The 18,780-nt window shown below is 41.2% G+C and overlaps 1 protein-coding gene across 2 annotated transcripts; it reads left to right on the top strand.

Moving 5' to 3' along the window:
- Positions 1-437: 437 nt before the first annotated feature.
- On the top strand, positions 438-16,971 carry ZFAND1 (zinc finger AN1-type containing 1). Of its 2 annotated transcripts, XM_004588080.3 has the most exons (8): positions 438-581; positions 2,929-2,971; positions 4,874-4,913; positions 5,416-5,543; positions 5,646-5,737; positions 7,131-7,249; positions 15,860-16,015; positions 16,107-16,971. In XM_004588080.3, the coding sequence occupies exons 1-8, from the start codon at positions 527-529 to the stop codon at positions 16,275-16,277; spliced, it is 804 nt and encodes a 267-aa protein (XP_004588137.2). In that variant the 5' UTR covers positions 438-526; the 3' UTR covers positions 16,278-16,971. The 2 variants fall into 2 exon arrangements, with proteins under 2 accessions (XP_004588137.2, XP_058524746.1); XM_058668763.1 differs by lacking the exon at positions 15,860-16,015.
- Positions 16,972-18,780: the final 1,809 nt, after the last annotated feature.

The raw sequence follows: 18,780 nt of genomic DNA, 5'->3' as shown, positions 1-18,780 counted from the left end.
ACCTGAAGCCGCTCCCAATTCCGGTGTCCACACCCAGGGCACCGCGGCACCCAGCCATGGAAGGGAGAGACTGGGTGTTTCCTGAAGCAAATGGGACGGTCGCTCAGGGAATGACAGAACGACTCCCCTGCCGCCATGCGCGCGGTTACCTGCTTCGCCAGACCGGCTTCCGGATCAAGCCCCGCCCTCCGCTTCAGGCTCCGCCCCCGAACCGGCGCGCCCTCAGCCGGCGCTGCGTGCAAGACTTAGCCCCGCCCCTCCGCCCCTCGCCCCGCCCTCTTCTCAGGCCCCGCCCCTGGCTTGGCACGCTCCCAGCAGGCGCTGCGTGTGAGACGGCCTTGCCCCGCCCCTCCTGCTCAGCCGCGCCCCCGGCCTCATGCTCCGCCCAGGTCCCGCCCCTCCGGTCCTTGCCCCGCTCCCAGCCTCAGGCCCCGCCCCTGGCCCGGCACGCTCCCGGCAGGCGTTGCGTGCGCGTGGCCTTGCCCCACCCCTCCGCTTTGGCCACGCCCCTCGCGGAGCTGGGCAGATGGCGGAGCTGGACATCGGGCAGCACTGCCAGGTGGAACACTGCCGGCAGCGAGGTGACTGCGGAGTCCCCACCCCCGCCGGGGCAGACATGGAGGCTTCACCCGTGCAGGCCCGGAGGCAGGCGGCAGGCAGGGCAGGGTGGGGTTTGAGAAGCGTAGCGGGCGCGTGACTCCTGGGTCTGCCGTGAGACGTGGGGTGCTGGTCCTGCGGCCACTAAGGCCTTGGGATTCACTTATGGTCACCGTGGAAGGGAACGGGCAGGTCTTGAAAGCGTCCCAGGCAAAACTCGTTTGATTTGCAAGTGCGCCTGGCCTAGAGAAGCCCGCTGTTAGAGTTGGGGAGCGCGGTCCTCGGGCAGGCCACTTCCCATACAGTGTCTGATGGACGAAGGGTTGGAGTTCAGAAACCCCTGGCCCTGGTCAGATTACCCAAGGGGTCCTGGCCCTCCGTTACTCCCTCAGATGCTCCTTATGTGCCCAGGCTCGGCCTGCTTGTTGATTCTGATCATCACTGCCTTCTGCCAAGAGGAGCTTTTGGTCATAGCGTGGTGGTCTTTCTCCGCTGACGCTAGGGAGTTTGTGATATATATGCAGTCGGGAGTCATTCCCCAGAGTGGGCAAGTTCAGGAAACCTTAGAGCCACACAGACTGCTTGCTCAAACTTTGTTTCCGAGGTGAGACACCCCTCACGACCTTAGTCATTGGTACCTGAGTCATGGTGTTTAGAGGGAAAGGGGGCAGGGTTAGCTTAGATTCAGTACCACTGCCATTTTTGATTAATGGTGACTTGGCTGTGCTGTCACAACCTGTCTCGTAGCAGGAACAGAATATATATTTATTTAGTTTTATAGGAAGAACAGATTTACAGATATGAAGAAACAGGGGAAGATCTTCTGTCTGATGGTTCACTCCCCAAGGCGCCGCACTGGCTGAAGCTGAGCCCATCTGAAGCCAGGAACCAGGAGCCTCTTCCAAGTCTCCCACACAGGTGTAGGATCCCAAGGTTTTGTGTCATCCTTGACTGCTCTCCCAGGCCACAAGCAGGGAGCTGGATAAGAAGTGGAGCTGCCGGAACACAAACCCATATGGGATACCAGTGCTGGTCACTGTGTAGGACCCTCAGAAAATTATTTCAATTTAACTCTTCTCCCTGGGTCATTCTGATTTTTATCTGTCACACAGGTTACCAAAAGCCCCAAAGTAGTAAGCATGTTCAATTTTTCCATATTGAAATAGTCAACTTTCCAGTAAGTATATTACATGCTTCAATTAGTTTCTCCCATTAGCAGATATTGTTGTTGACTGCTTGGTAAGAATCAGAAGCCCTTAATGTCATGGCTTAAAAGCATCAGCGAGAGTTCTAGTCTACTTCGCACGTATAGAAAGATGATTTCAGCCCAGCTAGTCCACAGTGTAAGTAACGACAGGTCCCTTTTGTTTACAACAGAACGTAGTTTTGTATGTCTTTGAATACATGGATGTACAGAGAACCCCACATAAACACTGCATACTATGCCAAATATAAATAGACAATGCTTTGGCCCGGCGGCATGGCCTAGTGGCAAAACTCCTTGCCTAGCACGCTCCAGGATCCCATAAGGGTGCCGGTTCTAATCCTGGCAGCCCCACTTCCCTGCTTGTGGCCTGGAGAAGCAGTCGAGGACGGCCCAAAGCCATGGGACCCTGCACCTGCGTGGGAGACCCTGGAGAGGATCTGGGCTCCTGGCTTTGAATTGTCACAGCTCTAGTGGGTAGAAGATCTTTTTGTTTCCTTCTCTCTAAATCTGCCTTTCCAATAAAAATAAAGAAAAACAACTGCTTAGTAACATTACTAGAGGAGTACTCAGTAGAAGAAATTTTGTAAAAAATATTTATTTATTTGAAGATAGAGTTGCAGAGAGAAATGAAGAGATTATTCACTTGTTCACTCCTTAAAAGGCTGTGGCACCAGGATACCAACTGGTACTCATGATAGGATGCTGGCTTGAGCCTGTGGCTTAATGTGGTGTGCGCAGCACTAGCGCTGTGGAATCAGACTTTAAATTCAGGCTTTTTTGTTTTTGCTTGTTTTTAATCCAAACGCTGAATGTAGATGTCGTGTGCAAAAATAATACCTAAAATAAGTCTTGGGAAACAAAAGAAAAGCTCAGAAGTTTGTTTCTTTTGTTGTAACACAGTCACTACAAGTAACATCTCCTGTGTAAGCAGTTACTTGCCTGCAGGAGTACTGCCATTGTGATAACCTCTGTGTATTAGTGGCCATGTGGGAATTTACTACACCAAAATATCAGTGAAAATCCTTCTATGGACATGGTCCAGTACCTTAAGGTGATTTTTGTTTAAGAAAATGTAAGCAAGTCATGTACTGACCATAACATATACCATTTTCCCTCAATTTTAGATTTTCTTCCATTTGTGTGTGATGGTTGTTCAGGAACATTTTGGTAAGTTAAGCTGCAGATTTAAGCTGCAGTAATTTTAGTGTTTGTAATGTGGGGTTTATTTCTGGAAAGGAAGTGATTTAAATAGTTGCTGGTTGAGGCATTGATACTTGACATTTAATTCAATAATCACTGGGATAAGATAAAAAAAACAGCCTAGTCATAGGCTCTGACAACTTATGCATATATGTGCCCAATATTTAACATTGCAGAAAAAGATTATGAATGTAAATTTTATGTAAAGTTTTGTCTTTTAATTACAAGCAGAAAATAATGACCACACGGATATAGTATGGTTTTTAAAAATCCATCTATGGCCTTCCGTTCGGCCAGAGCCAGCATCTTCCGGTCATTTGCCAAAATGGTGAACGCAGAGGGAGAAAGGAGAGCCCCGTCACGTATTCTCAGGCCTTTTAAGAAACATGGCGTTGTTCCCTTTGGCCACATTGTAAATACATGTGGGTTTACAAGGAAGGTGACATCGTAACCATCAAGGAAATGGGTACTCTTCAAAAAGGAATGCTGCATAAAGTTACCATGGCAAAAGTGGAAGAGTCTACAGTGTTACCCAGCGTGCTGTTGGCATTGTTGCAAACAAGTCAAGGACAAGATTCTTACCAAGAGAATAAACGTGTGCATTGAGTGCGGGGGTTTCCTCCACAGATTCCTCTAGTACTCCATTGCCAAAGGGGGTGAGCCTGCTGCCCACCATCCAGCCTCCTGGTGCTCAGAAGACACATGGACACAACAGGGGTTCCATCTAAGCAGTTCTGATTCATTTGGGAAATAGAAACTCTTCTATAGAGTAGGGAACAGCCTCAGGCCAGGAATTCCAAGAGTTCCAGGAGCAAATTGTCATCAGCGTGACTGTGTACGCCGCATCCCATAGGCCAGAGGCAGGTGAGCAAAATGGTCCTGGCCAATCAGTCTTTCTTTGAAACAACATGGCCCCTGCCCTGGTTCACGCCCAGGGCTCTGCCCTTGGCCTCATCTTGTTCTCCAGTGACATTGACTGTTAGTTGCCATCTTGTCGAATTAGTGACCCAATCACCCCAGAGCCCCACATTGAGCATATTAAACACTCTAACAGCCTAAATGGTTTCCTGAGACGAGTGAAGGAAGATGATCACAAAAAGAAAGAAGCCAAAGAGAAGGGTACCTGGGTTCAGGTGAAGCGCCAGCCTGCTCCCTCCCCGTCCCACCTAGCCCAGTTCATCAGAACCAGTGGGAAGGAGCCTGAGCTGCTGGAGCCCATTCCCTGGGAATTCATGGCATAACAAGGGGAAGGAAAATAAAAGACCTCTAGACTCAAAAAAAAAAAATCTATCTGTGATTATCACTCAAGTTTAATTAATAAAATGAAAAGAGCCCAACTATTCAATTCTTTTTTAATTTAATCACATGTTCACATGCAAAGTGAAACAAATGAACTAATAAAAGTTTGGGAAAATGCATTTTTGTGACAATCAAACTTTAAGATATCAAGCATTTAACTTGTTAAGCACAGCCTGAAAGTTTTAACCCTTTTAAGATCATAATGCAAGAAAGTTTGCTGGAAATAAATAAAAGTAATACATATTTTAAAAGTCACTCAGAATCAGAGCACTCACTTGACGTTTTACTGCCAATGGTCTGTAAGAACTAAAAGAAATTATAAGATTTATAATTATAAATTATAGTAAAGCTATTTAAAGTGATGAATTATTGATACTCATGGTGAAGCTGAACATTTGTGTTTTGAAACTTTTGAGAGTAAAGCTCTTTGGTCCCTATCTGGCAGTTCAGTTTTTTCTCATGCAGTGTTATTACTATGTAAATATAATTAAGATACTAGACATTGAAATATCTAGTTATCTTCAAGTACGTTGTTTGATTGAATTTGAACCAATATGACTTTTTTTTAAGCCTTGAACACAGAAGCAGGGACTCTCACGGCTGTCCAGAGGTATGTTAATATTCCTCTAGTCTGATACAGTATATTTGTAGTCATATTTTCTCATTTAGAGTTTGATTTAAACTAATCAGTTCATCAGAGATGATAGCCTGACCTAATAAATTGAACTGTTTACTTCATGGGTAAGTGTGTAATCGTTGAATGTTTTATCCCATAAGCATGTAATCCACTAAATCCAGTATAGAAAGTAGGTACAACTTATTTTTTGAAGGATGATGAGATTATTACCTGGCCATATTTTTATGGGACATCTTTGTGTGGAACTGCTATACAGTAGATTAATGTTATAGAGAGTAGCTGCAGTCATTGTAATTCAGCAGATAAATATTATCACATTAGAAAATTCTGAAGAAGTATTTGCACAAATGATTTTTATATGAAGATGTGTAATTTGCTCATGCATCTAAGAAAAAGCATGGGAAAACTACTTAAGATTTGTATATTTGCTTTCAAAACAAAGTATAATGACATTTTGCCCATTTTACGTTTTCAGGTGACTGTAACCAATGAGCAACTGAAGACAGACACACACAAATCTTTCCCATGCTCATTCAAGGACTGTACTGAAAGAGAGCTGGTAGCAGTTATATGTCCTTATTGTGAGAAGAATTTTTGCCTGAGGTGATCACTTGGAGCATTTGAATTTTTATGTATATAAATATTTATATATGCACACGTGTCATATATGCATAAAGAAGCCATTGTCTCTCTTCTGTTACTCAGACACCGTCATCAGTCAGATCATGAGTGTGAAAAACTGGAAATCCCAAAGCCTCGTATGGCCGCCACTCAAAAACTTGTTAAAGACATTATTGGTAAGTTTCTAGAAAGCTGGTTTTGTAGTTTTCATTATCATTATATACTCTGTTGATTCGAGAGAGCCTTCTCCTTATGTCTTTTTGCCAAGTATGGAAGGCATGGTTAACACTGCCAATAATAATAATAACTTAATTTTTGATGCGATTCTTGTGAAAGTATTTCTTAGGGCCAGTTTTCTGGTACAGCAAGAGAAGCTGCTGCCTACAGTGCTGACATCCTGTATGAGTCTGGGTTCTAGTCCTGGCTGTTCCACTTCTGATTCAGCTCTCTGTTGAGGCACTGGGAATGCAAGGAAAGATTACCCAAGTGCTTATGGTCCCTGCTACCCATGTGGGAGACCCAGGTGGAATTCTGGGCTCCTGACTTTAGCCTAGCCAAGCCCCAGCAAAGGTGGCTCTTTGAGGATTGAACCAGCAGATGGCAATTCTCTCTCTCTCTCTGTCCTTCTGTCTATAACTCTTTCAAATAAATTTTTAAAGTATTTTTTCAATTGTGTATGAGAATTTTGAAATTATTTATTAGAATTTCACCCAGATGATATCTTTTCCTGGGCTATTTAAATCAACTGGTTAACCATTGTGGCTCAATATGGTATTCATGAAGATGACATAGTTAATTGCTGTCTGTAAAGGACTAAATTCCAAGCCGAGTCCACTCTTCCGTGAGTATTGATGGTACAAGGTGCCAGGGAGGAATCTGTGGCTTAGATCAGTCTCTCTGGCAACGTGTTGGTTCAGCAACATTTATTATGAATTAATGACAATACTTTTATGAAAATCTTGCAGATCTCAGAGTTCTCTGTAGAAGTATTAGATTGCCTTTGCTTAAGTAGACCTAAGTTAGAAAGGACAGAATGAATTTTGTTAAGCTTTATTTTTATTTGTATGAAAGAGTTAGAGGGAGAGACAGAGAAGAGAGTGATCTTCTATCTACCAGTTTATTCCCCATATGGCTGGAAAGGCTAGGCCGAAGCCAGGAACCCCGAGCTTCTTGTGTGTCTCCTATAGGAGTACCGGGGCTCGAGCACTTGGACTATCCTCGGCTCCTTTCCTAGACACGTTAGCAAGGAACTAGATCAGAAGTAGAGCAGCTGGTACATGAACCAGCACCTGTATGGGATGGCAGCATTACAGGCAGAGGCTAACTGGCTGTACCACAACACTGGCCCAGAATAGTGAATATGGTTGTATGGACAGTACCTAGGTCAACTCCAATGCAATCTTTCCAATGGTTATGTAAATATAATACTGATAACGTGACTGTGGTCTCTGTATGTCTCACACACATATTGGGTCTGAGTTGTTTGTGTCTCAAGACTTTAATAAACTCTTTATAATAAAACTTGGGAAGTAAGATGAAAGTCCTTACATATTTACACTTACTTTTTAGATTCCAAAACAGGAGAAACAAGTAAGCGACGGAAAGGTGCAAAAAACAGTGCGACAGCTGCAAAGGTTGCCTTGATGAAGTTAAAGATGCACGCCGATGGGGATAAGTCATTGCCACAGGTTGGTCTCAAGGAGCTGGGGAAGCCAAAGTAGCCCAGATATACTTGAAGTCCCTTTATTCCGCTTCCCTGATCAAGTAACAGATATGTATCATGCCATCTGCATAATTCTTAGTTTTGTTGTGTTTTTCTCCCTTTACAAAAATGATGAAGAATCAAATGAATCCTTTTTCAACTTGGATTTTGCTTTTGTTTTTCAGTTTGGCATCATATCTTTTTTCTTTTTAAGATTTATTTATTTTTATTTGCAAAGTCAGATATATACAGAGAGAAGGGACAGAAACATCTTCTGTCCGATGATTCAGTCCCCAAGTGACTGCAATGGCTGGGGCTGCGCCTATCCGAAGCCAGGAGCCCAGATCCTCTTCTGGGTCTCCCATGCGGGTACAGGGTCCCCAAGACTTTGGGCCGTCCTCGACTGCTTTCCCAGGCCACAAGCAGGGAGCTGGATGGGAAGTGGAGCTGCCGGGACTAGAACCGGTGCCCATATGGGATCCTGGCACATTCAAAGTGAGGACTTTAGCCACTAGGCAACTGTGCTGGGCCCTTGGCATCATATCTTTAACATCCATGTTAACAGATTTATTCTAGTTCCTTCGTTTTGACAGATGCATATTATTCCACAGTATGAATATACCTCACTTTACCTGTTGTTTTAACTAATAAAATCCATATTATTTTGGTTTTTTTGTAATTAAGAGCAGGTGTAAGTCAGTATATACATAAATATATATGTACACTTAGTTTCATTGATACTTAGATTGAATTTGTGATGTGTAGTCACATTTTCTTTTACCGTAAACTGTTTATTGTAAATCTTATTCATCTGATCTGTGATCTAGTAAGGCCATCGGTAGGAAAATGCTGCTCCAGGGAAATAGATCTGGAACGAAAACCAGAGTCACAGGAGTCACGCGTCTTCGGCGTCTGTGGCTGCCCCTGTTGTCAGTGATGTGCTGTGTGCCCCCTGCCACCAGTGTTCCCAGCCGCGTCTAGTCCTGCTCAGTTGTTCTCTCAGAAAAGCTTTAGAATCACTTCTTTCTGTTTTGTGAAATGCAGTTTTTCCCCTTTATCCTTTTTTTTTTGAAATTGTATGCTAAATTTTAGATTGGAGGTGGTTGATAACTTTATAATTTTGATTTATTCCAGTCATATGTGTGGTTATCTTCCCAGCCGTAATATCTTTTGTTAGGCTTATTATTAGGCTGTTGTGTGTATGTGTATGTATTTGTATGTGTGTGTGTGTATACATAGTTAAAGATTTAGTTATCTTTACTTGAAAATCAGAGCTACAGGGAGAGAGTGTCCGTCTGCTGATTCACTCCCCCTAATGGTCGTGATGGCTAGAGCTGGGCTGGTCTGAAGCTAGGAACCAGGAGCGTCTTCTGAGTTCCAGGGGTTGTAGGACCCAAGGCCTTGGGGCCATGCCCTGCTACTTTCCCTGAGTAGAAGCAGGTAGCTGGAGTGGAAGTGAAGCACCTGCAGGTAAGAGATTAATCTTTTAAGCCACCACTCTGGTCCCCAGTCTTTATATTTTTTGCTATCATTCTAAATGATACCCTTAAAAAAAATCTCATTTTCCTCATTGGGTCTTGGCTAGTTCTTGTATGTTGGCCTTCTACCCAGAGAAATTCCTAATTGTTCACATTCCCATTCTTTGTAGATTTTTCTGGGATACTTTCTGTGCAATTATATCTTCCATAAATGTCAGTTTTCATGGGGGATTTTGCAGTTAATTATTTCCCTTCTATTTCTTTTCCTCATTGTTTGTTTTAGTGCTGATAGTTCCACAACAATGTTGCATGATATAGGTCACAGCAGGCAGTCTGCATCCTGTTTCTGACTTCAGTGGAAATGATCTGAAGTTTTTTCAAGTATCATGTTAGCTTTTAAAATGTTAATGATACTTTCTTTCTATTCTTAGTTTGCTAAAGACTTAGAAGTAAGGATTAAATTTCACTGTAAATTTTTTTCTTACATCTAGTAAAATCATTTTTTCATTAGCAGTGTGATTGATTTTCTGTTGTTAAATCAGCCATATATTCCAGGATAAATTGCTTGATTCTTGTAAGATACATTGCCAGATTGATCTCCTAATATGTTATTGAATGACATGAGCAGCAAGATTGTACTTATGAAATGATGAAGCAGTGGGCCCGCTGCAATGGCTCAATTTGCACATCCTCCCCGTTTAAGTGCCGGGATTCCATTTGTGCACCGGTTCCTATTCCTGCTGCTCCACTTCCCATCCAGCTCCGTGCTTGTGGCCTGGGAAAGCAGTCGAGGATGGCCCAAAGCCTTGGGACCCTACACCCGCATGGGAGATCTGGAGGAAGTTCCTGGCTTCGGTTTTGGATCGGCTCAGCTCCTGCCATTTTGACCACTTGGGGAGTGAACCAGCAAGTGGTCTCTCCTTGCCTCTGTTTGTCTCTGTAAGTTTGCCTTGCCAATAAAAATAAATAAATTAAAAAAAAAATGATTGTAATTGTAGAGGGAAGTGATTATCTGTTCTTGAAATTCAGGTGACAAATTGAATCTCTTGGATAATTTGAACCTGTTTTCTTTTGTGAGGGGAATTCTGTATACTAGTTTATGTGTATTTAGTACCTTGTGATTCATTTGGATGCTGTATTACCTCTGCAGTTAGTTTTGGCACACAGTCAGTAATTCCTACTCTGTTATTGTTTCTTTCTATGTTCTGTATTTAGATTTTTCTCTCATGTTGTACTAACTTCTCATACAGTGTGGCGACCTTATTCTTCAGGATACATTAGCTGTATGGGTTTGGCTGTAGTTTCTTTTTTTTATTTGTCTACTACCTTTGCTCTTTACCTTGATACCATTTCAAACAGAAGAGTTGTAAAAGTGACATGAAGAACATTTTCACTATCTTTTACTCAAATGTAGTTAAATTTTCTCTATTTGTCTTATATTTCTCTATTGCCTTATTGTTTTCTCCATCTCTCTCCGTGTGAGAAAATAGATGTGTATGTCTATCAATGAATGGATGTGTGTGTCATTAAAGATTTATTTATTTTTGTTACGAAGTCAGATATACAGAGAGGAGGAGAGACAGAGAGGAAGATTTCCATCCAATGATTTACTCCCCAAGTGGCCTCAACTGCTAGAGCTGAATCAATCCAAAGTCAGGATCCCAGAGCCTCTTCTGAGTCTCCCATGCGGGTACAGGGTCCTTGACTGCTCCCAGGCCACAAGCAGGGAGCTGGATGGGAAGTGGAGCAGCCAGGATTAGAACCAGTGCCTATATGGGATCCTGGTGCATGTAAGGCGAGGACTTTAGCCGCTAGGCTACTGAGCCAGGTTCTTTTATAATTTTAATTGTTTTGCTGAATTGCGTGTTATAAGATGCATGAAATTTCTTCATTGTTGTATCTTTGTGATTTTTACCCTAAATCTTAATTTGAATTTTAATATTGTTTTACATTCTTTTTTATTTTTGATTTTCTTTCTAGGATTGTTGACATAGTTGAGAATGATGCATGCCCATGTGTGCCTGGGTAGGATGGGAGGTGCAGGTGCTGAGGAAGATGAATGAGCTAAATGTTTTGTGTTTTTTTGCCCCTCTTGTGTCCGCAAGGGAGGAGGGTTAAGGGTAGTGGGCCACTCCTTGCTGTCAAACTGCATAGCACCTAGGGATGGAGGACAGTCATTTGATGACACCTTAGAGACCCCGATGTGGGAAGAGTTTTCCGAGGTGTGTTACCTGAATGGTTTTGATCGTTCCTAGAAGTTTTCAGTTTTGCTGCTGCAGGGTTAAGAAAAATCTTTCCAAAGTCTGTTGGTTAACACAGTCTACCTAAGTGCACTGGCAAATCCAGGAGCATGCTGCACAGCTTGGCCAGGAAATCTGTAATATTGCTTTCCTTTCTTTTAGTGAATATTTAGCTATTTTGCCTTTTTTTTTCCTTTTATATTAAACTTTTCTGTGTTACTTTGTTTTAGCGTATTTGTAAGCAGTGTATAGCTGGACTTTATTTTTTTAATACAGTTTGATAGTGTCTCTTTTATAGGTGAGTTAAACCTATTTGTATTTGTTGTCCTCACTGAGAACATTTGAAAGTGTTCTTTCATCTTGTACATTCTGTTCATCATCTGTTTTTTTTTTTAATTCTTCCTTTTTAATTGATTAGATTTTTTGTTTTATGGTGGTTTACAAACCATTAATCACAGCTTTTTTCTTTTGGTGTTATCTTTAATGTTACCCTTTATTTTGTTTAAAAGGAGAAGTTACAGAAAGAAAAGTCCTCTATCTGCTGATTCACTCCTCCTGTGGCTACAGCAGCTGGGGCTGGGCCAGGCAACAGCTTTGTGCCCAAACCAGGTCTCCCATGTGGGTGCAGGGGCCCAAGCATTGACACATCTGTTGCTTTCCCAGGCACATTTGCAGGGAGCTGGATCACAAGTGGAACAGCTGGGACTCAGTCCCACCTGGGATGCTGACTTTGCAGGTGGCAGCTTAACCTCTTATGCCACAACATTGACTCCTGGATCCTTTTAAAAATTGTAAAAAGAGATTTTTTTTTTTAATATGGGTGCCAAAAGATTTATATAGAAAAGCAAATCCCTCTTGTATCTGTCATCCATTTTCATTCCTCTCAGAGAAGCAGTGATTCTCAACTGAAGGTGAATTTATTCTCTAGCGGACGATGTTGGAGATTTTCTTGGTTGGTACAACTGTGGATGGGGTGCCACCCATATCTGGTGGGTAGAGGCCATGGGTGCTGCTAAATATCTTACATTGAAAAGACTGTGTTCACAATACAAAATTTTCTGATCCAAAATGTCAATACTGACAAAAGTTGAGGTTTTCACTAAACATCCAATAATATTATTCATATTATTAATTCTAAGAGATTTAAACATGGTAGCAAAAACTGTAGCACTTAACTTTGTTCTAAACCCTTTCTAACAATTTCATCTTCACAATTAGCTTTTAAGTTATATATAAGGAATCCTCAAAAGATTCATGGGAAATACGTTTTATGAAAAAACTGTATTTATAACTTTATAATTTGACAAATAAATTAGAACTAGTTATATTGCTGTTCACTTCCGAAAGGCCCCAGTAGGCAAGAAGCACATCCCACGTGGGGGGCATATTCTGCTGCCTTTCTAAGTCCGTAACAGGGAGCTAGAGCAGAAGCCGAGCACCTGGGACTTAAACCAACACTGAGACATGGGGTGTCAGTATTGCAGTCAGCAGGGTAACTCACTGTGCCACATCAAGCCCCCAAACCAAGATTTATTTTCTTCCATTGGCTTAGTTAGCTTCATGTCACCTGATTATTAAAAAAACAAAAACAACCTTTTTTCATTGAATCAAAATACCAAAATGTCACCTTTATAATAAGTTACCTTATTTCTATATGAATCTGTGTTTTAATTTCCTAGTGTATTCCACTGATCGATTTTTACTTGTATGTCAGTCCTACGTTTATTTGATACAATAACCCCTTAAAAATGTTTTAGTGTATCTGATTCACACAGATCCTAACATTTTCCATACTTTTTCTCATGAGGCTTTTTCAAGAAGGATTTCTTCATCCAGATACACCCTATGGTTTTATGTACACATGTTTATAAATTGCTCTCCTGGGATGCTGCTGGTTAGGACACTGGGAGCAGGTTGTGATGGCAGACTTCAACAGATACTGTGCAGGACTCTGAACACCAGGGAGTGTATGTCATGGTCTTGGACAGAGAAGGGGTTCCTTCCCTCGTGCACCCTCGGAGTGCCTGCAGCAAGTGAAGATCTGGATTCTAAGAAGCTCCTTGGCCATTCTCATGAGCGTGGCCTCCATTCTGTGCCGGGATCCTGAGTCCTTTCCTGCTCACAAGATTTAGTAATAGTTATAAAGCCTTCTCAGCACAGTCCTGGTTGATTTATCTGAGGGAGGTAAAGTAAAAATCAATTTCCTGGGAGCATCCATTTGCAAGTCCAGGTTTTGGGCCAGAGATTCATGCCTGAAGGATTCACATTTAATCTGGATTCTGTGATACGGGAGCAATGACATTTTCTTCCCTAAGAGCTGTGTGTGTCTTTCATTATTTATATCATATTTGATTGCTTTGTAATAGGTTTATTCATTTAAATACTCCATAGTTTCAACACTAGTTATTTTAGGATTTTTGTGCCCATTGTGAAAAGAACATTTCTCTCACCCTCACTTCTGTTTCTAGATATCTACTGTTATTATAGATGGGGGAAAAATCCTAAGTTCTGCATACATATTTTTTCAGTCATATCACTGAATTACCTATGTCTTCAGTTTCACCTCATTAGCAAGTAAGAATAGTTGTACATTTTCTTGCATGGTCTACCGGTTAATTCAGCATCTTGTGTTGCATTATCTAGCATCTCGACTTGAATGGTTTATAATAATGATAGCAGACATGTACTGCATTTTAACGTATGTAATTAAATACTAAGTTTTTTTCTTGAAATCCAAAGTTACTTAATATCATATCCTACTGTCTAAAGCAGAGTTTGACTTCATCTAGCTGAATATTCCCGGTCCCATTATCTTACATAACATGTTCAAGTTCAGTTTCTTCTTTTTTTAGAGCTTACTTTTATTTTTGTTAAAGTATATTTTTTAGTAGTTTAATCAGTAATGGTCTTGGTGATTAATTCTTATTACTTTTTTTTAAATCTGCAAATGATTTTATTTCACTTTTAGCAGGTGTCTTGGATAGATATTTTCAACCCTTAATATAATGTCCATTGTTATCTGCCACCTATAATTGGGGAAACACCTAACTCATGCTCATCTAACTCAACCTAACTCATGCTGCTTTATGGTTTATCTCTTTTTCTATAGCTGTTAGAGTTTAATAGTAATATATTCCAGTTTCTGTTCAGTATTTCTAGGTATCAATTCCTTTTAAGTATTACGCTTGAAATTTACAGTACATTTGAATTTCTAACCTCAGTAACTGTGTTGATAATTTTTATATTTCTGTTTGCCTCTTCCTATATTGCTTTATTTTTATCTATTTTGGCTTCATAGTTTCTTGTTCCTTTTTATGGAGATCATTTGTCTCCTAGAGAGCTCATGTTAATATCATTTTTGCATTCAGGTATTTTTATTGGCCCATAATCAGTTCAGCTGTAGTTTGTTTGGAATCTGGTTTTCCTGGGTCTGTATACGCATCTTGAGTAGATGCTTCTGTGTCTCTCTTCCTTGCACTCACTGCTCGCTGTCCAGCAGCTTTGCATGTCTCCCTCTAATCCCTCATCCAGCCCCTGGATTGCAAATCCAGTTTCAGGTTGGCAGACTGTGCTTCTGTTTCATAGAGATGCCTGGATTATGTAGATTCTGAGCTGGAAAATGTGGCATTGGTCGCTGCTGGAAGGTGGTACCTGTGCTTTTCTGCCTCTTTAGGTCTTGGTTTATATAACTAATAGCCTAAAACATCAGCAGTAACTTCACTGGCGTCACTTCCTAGAGTCCTCTTCCCGGCATGCAAGCAGGACGTCAGATCAGGAGCTGATCTTGACCTCCATGCGGTGCTGTTATTTCCCCTTTGCCCACAGGTTGAATAATGACTGCCTCTTTCATCTTTGATCCTCGATATATTTCCTTCTTATTTTAGATTAGATTTTTACATTTCTTTAAGTAAAATATTTTTAACAACTTCATAACTTTGTTTTCTTGTACTTTCTTTTTGGAACAAGAACACAAGAACTCTTTGGGTATGAATTAGTCCAACACTTGAATTTCCAGTGATTAAAAAAAAAAGTGTCTATTTTCTGTGAAAACATACTCCTCTGGTCTTCAACAAGTGTAAATTCTTGTGCTGAGATGGGGACTGTGATCTGTAGTTATGCCCAAATGTTATTGTAGCAGGAGTTGTTCTATAAAGGCAGCACCTTTTAAAGCAGTGGTTTAGGAATCAGTGACAATCAATGCCAACTACCTTTTCCTTCATTTGCTCATTGAGCAAAATAAAACATAAGGAAGCAGGTAAAAAAATAACAATATGGAAGCAGATAGGCTGTAGAATGCTGAATAAACCTGTGCATTTCTTCTGTTGGTGAGATACTTGTGCAAGGTTTTATTATTATTATTTAATTTGTCTTTTAGCTTATTGGTTCTCAGAATGTTTTTTCTCACTTACTGGGAAATGACCAGATGGAGGGATTTAACTATACCGAGAGAAGCGTACTCTGCTCTTTATTCACTTTATGTTGAACTCATTCGTTACCATTTGTGGCTACTTTCCATTTAATTGGAGAATAACTGAGGGTTAGCCACAAGCAATATAGATACAAATCCATGAGACTTTTAACAACTCAGATGAAGCAGTTTCTCCTGCATCAGTTTTTAACTTAAGATCTCAGAAAAATATCTCAGTTAACTAAGTTAGGTCACATGCATACAACTGCACTGATCACCCTGACCAGAATCCTGGTCTTTTAGATGGATGTTGGCCAGCTATGACTTGTAGCAACTTCTGTCACTAAAAGTTGCATCTTTGGAGGTTCATCTTTATCTGTCCAGAAAAAGAAAGGATGTACCATATAGATGTCTTACTATATGTGTGTGTGTGTGTGTATAATTTATGTTTTAATTCTTTATCTTTACAGACAGAAAGAATTTACTTTCAGGTTTTCTTACCTAAAGGGAGTAAAGAGAAGAGCAAACCAATGTTCTTTTGCCAGCGATGGAGCATTGGAAAGGCCGTAGACTTCGCAGCCTCTCTAGCCAGTCTGAGAAATGACAATAACAAACTAAAAGCTAAGGTAATATTTAGCTATGCTACTTTTCCTTAATAACTTCCAGAAATTCTAGACCAGCATGCCTATTTATTACAGCATGATGTCTCTCTTACAGAAATTAAGGCTGTGTCACATCACTTCTGGAGAAGCCTTACCCTTGGATCAGACTTTGGAGACTTGGATGGCTAAGGAAGAGTACCCTTTATATAATGGTGGAAATATTATTTTAGAATATCTAAACGATGAAGAACAGTTTTTAAAAAATGTCGACTCTTACTTGGAATAGTCATTCAAGGATTCAAGCCCGAAGTCATAAAGGGAAATTCCATGTACACATTGAAGTCAGTCTCTTGTGCTGAAAGTATGATTGTTTTGAAGTTGCTTTTTAACTTATTTCCATTGTGTTATAATTTATATTTTCAATTTTCTTACATATTGAGGTTCGGTTTCAAAGTTTATAGTGATACTTATTAGAAACTTTTCTTATTGGGGCTGGTGCTGGTGTACAGGCAAAGCCACTATCTATGACACCAACATCCTGCACGGCTGCTAGTTCAAGTCCAGGATGGGTTGTTTCTGAACTAGCTGCCTGCTAGTGTGCTCGTGAAAGCAATGCAAGATGGCTAGGGTGCTTGGGCCTCTGCACCCATGTGGGAGACTAGGAAGATGCTCCTGGCTTCCAAAAGGCCCAGCTCTGGCCATTGCAGCCATTTGGGGAGTGAACCAGTGCAGGGAAGAGCTATGTCTCTCTTGTTCTCTGTATCTCTTTCAAATAAATTAAAAAAAAGAAAGAAAAATTTTGTATTTCATTAATTGTATTTATTAGGTTATGCTGTTAAAAAACATTAGAACTCTGTTTCTTGTTTAAGTTAATGTCAGCTGTTCATTGACTCTAGCACTGCCTCAGGTAATCCTCACTCCAGATGCCAGCTAAGAGAACAACCCCTTTTTGAGATATTGCCATTCTTATGACAGATGGGAAAATGTCTGAGAAAGTGTGTGTATCGTTTGTACTTGAAGCCACTCCAAGTCTGGTGTCATTGAGCCAAAACGTGTACACCCTCACTAAATCCCCACATAGTGCTATGTATAAGAGATATGCGTATGTGAACTGCAGCAACTTAGAGATCATCTCCTATCTCTTAAGTTTGTGAATGAGAAAGGGAAAATGATGTTTGTAAATTTTTTTTTTTTACTTGGAAAGTCAGATATACAGAGACGAGGAAAGACAGAGAGGAAGATCTTCTGTCCGCTGATTCACTCCCCAAACGGATGCAATGACCAGAGCTGAGCTGATCCAAAGCCAAGAGCCCAGAGCTTCTTCTGGGTCTCCCATGTTGGGTGCAGGATCCCAAGGCTTTGGGCTGTCCTTGACTGCTTTCCCAGGTCACAGGCAGGGAGCTGGATGGGAAGCGGGGCCGCCGGGATACGATCCAGTGCCCACTTGGGATCCTGGCGCATGCAAGGTGAGGACTTTAGTCATTAGGCTACCATGCCTGGCCCTGGAAAATGATGTTTTGTGTCACCTAATTGCTTTGGAGCATATTTCTGATAAAGGCCTCCTGTCAGTAGAATTCATATTGTTTTATGAATATAACAAATGAGAAGAAAGATAGAATGGCTCAGCTTCATTATAATGTTTGCATATCAACACAGCAAAGCATGCCTAAAGAAATTACATTTTTATCAACAAATCCAAAGTAATGCTCCTGACTTACGATTTCCATCTATATAAAAGGTACCACTTTATGGAAGTGTTTGTTGACCTTTTCTCTTTTATTATCATGGACATGTATAATGTCTAGGTTTATTTTTTTTAAAAGATTTATTTATTTTTATTACAAAGTCAGATATACAGAGAGGAGTGACAGAGAAGAAGATCTTCATCCGATGTTTCACTCCCCAAGTGACTGCAATGGCCGGTGCTGCGCCGATCCGATGCCGGGAACCAGGAACCTCTTCCAGGTCTCCCACATGGGTGCAGTGTCCCAAAGTTTTGAGCTGTCCTCGACTGCTTTCCCAGGCCACAAGCAGGGAGCTGGATGGGAAGTGGAGCTGCCTGGATTAGAACCGGCGCTCATACGGGATCCTGGCGCTTTCAAGGTGAGGATTTTAGCCTCTAGGCCATGCCGCCGGGCCCTAATGTCTAGGTTTAAAGCAATAAACTCAATGCTTATTTGGTCTATTTCATTTTTCCTTAAGATTTTCATATGAGAAATGAAAATGCAGAAGTGGCCCTATTAACAGGCAGAAAGCAAAGTGACATGGAGGAAAGGACTTAATAGGTGTACTAACTGCAAGTTAGGGAGCCCCGAGAGTGCAGCACTATATTTTACCCACTCAAGCAGAGACTAAAGCTCCAGTTCATACTATGAGGTTGAAACTTAATCCAAGTATGATGCTAAGAGGTGATATTGTATCAGAACACTGTAAAGTGGAGACTCAAAGTCCTGATACTCAGGACTTTGCAAGCAAGAACGCCATCTCCAGAAGTTGCAGCGCTGTGGCCCACCTGACTTCCTACTGTGAACCTCCACACCATGAACTGAAATCAATTTCTCCATTATCAAGGAGCTGGCCTCAGGAACTTTATAGTAATAAGCTAACTAATACATGGGACTGGCCTGCAAGAAATAGATGCTAAGTGTGAAAGACTATCAGTCCCCCAGCTCTCCACTGCCAAATAACTCTGAGTCAGGCTGAGTTCTCCGGTTTCCTTTAGGGCTCTCAGTTAAGCATATGAAAAGAAATGAGAGAATTTACTGTACCTCATCCTGATTTCATTCTGC

This window comes from Ochotona princeps, chromosome 9 (assembly GCF_030435755.1).
Source record: "Ochotona princeps isolate mOchPri1 chromosome 9, mOchPri1.hap1, whole genome shotgun sequence".
NCBI classification, from domain to species: domain Eukaryota; kingdom Metazoa; phylum Chordata; class Mammalia; order Lagomorpha; family Ochotonidae; genus Ochotona; species Ochotona princeps.
This window is presented reverse-complemented; position numbering and strand designations above follow the sequence as displayed.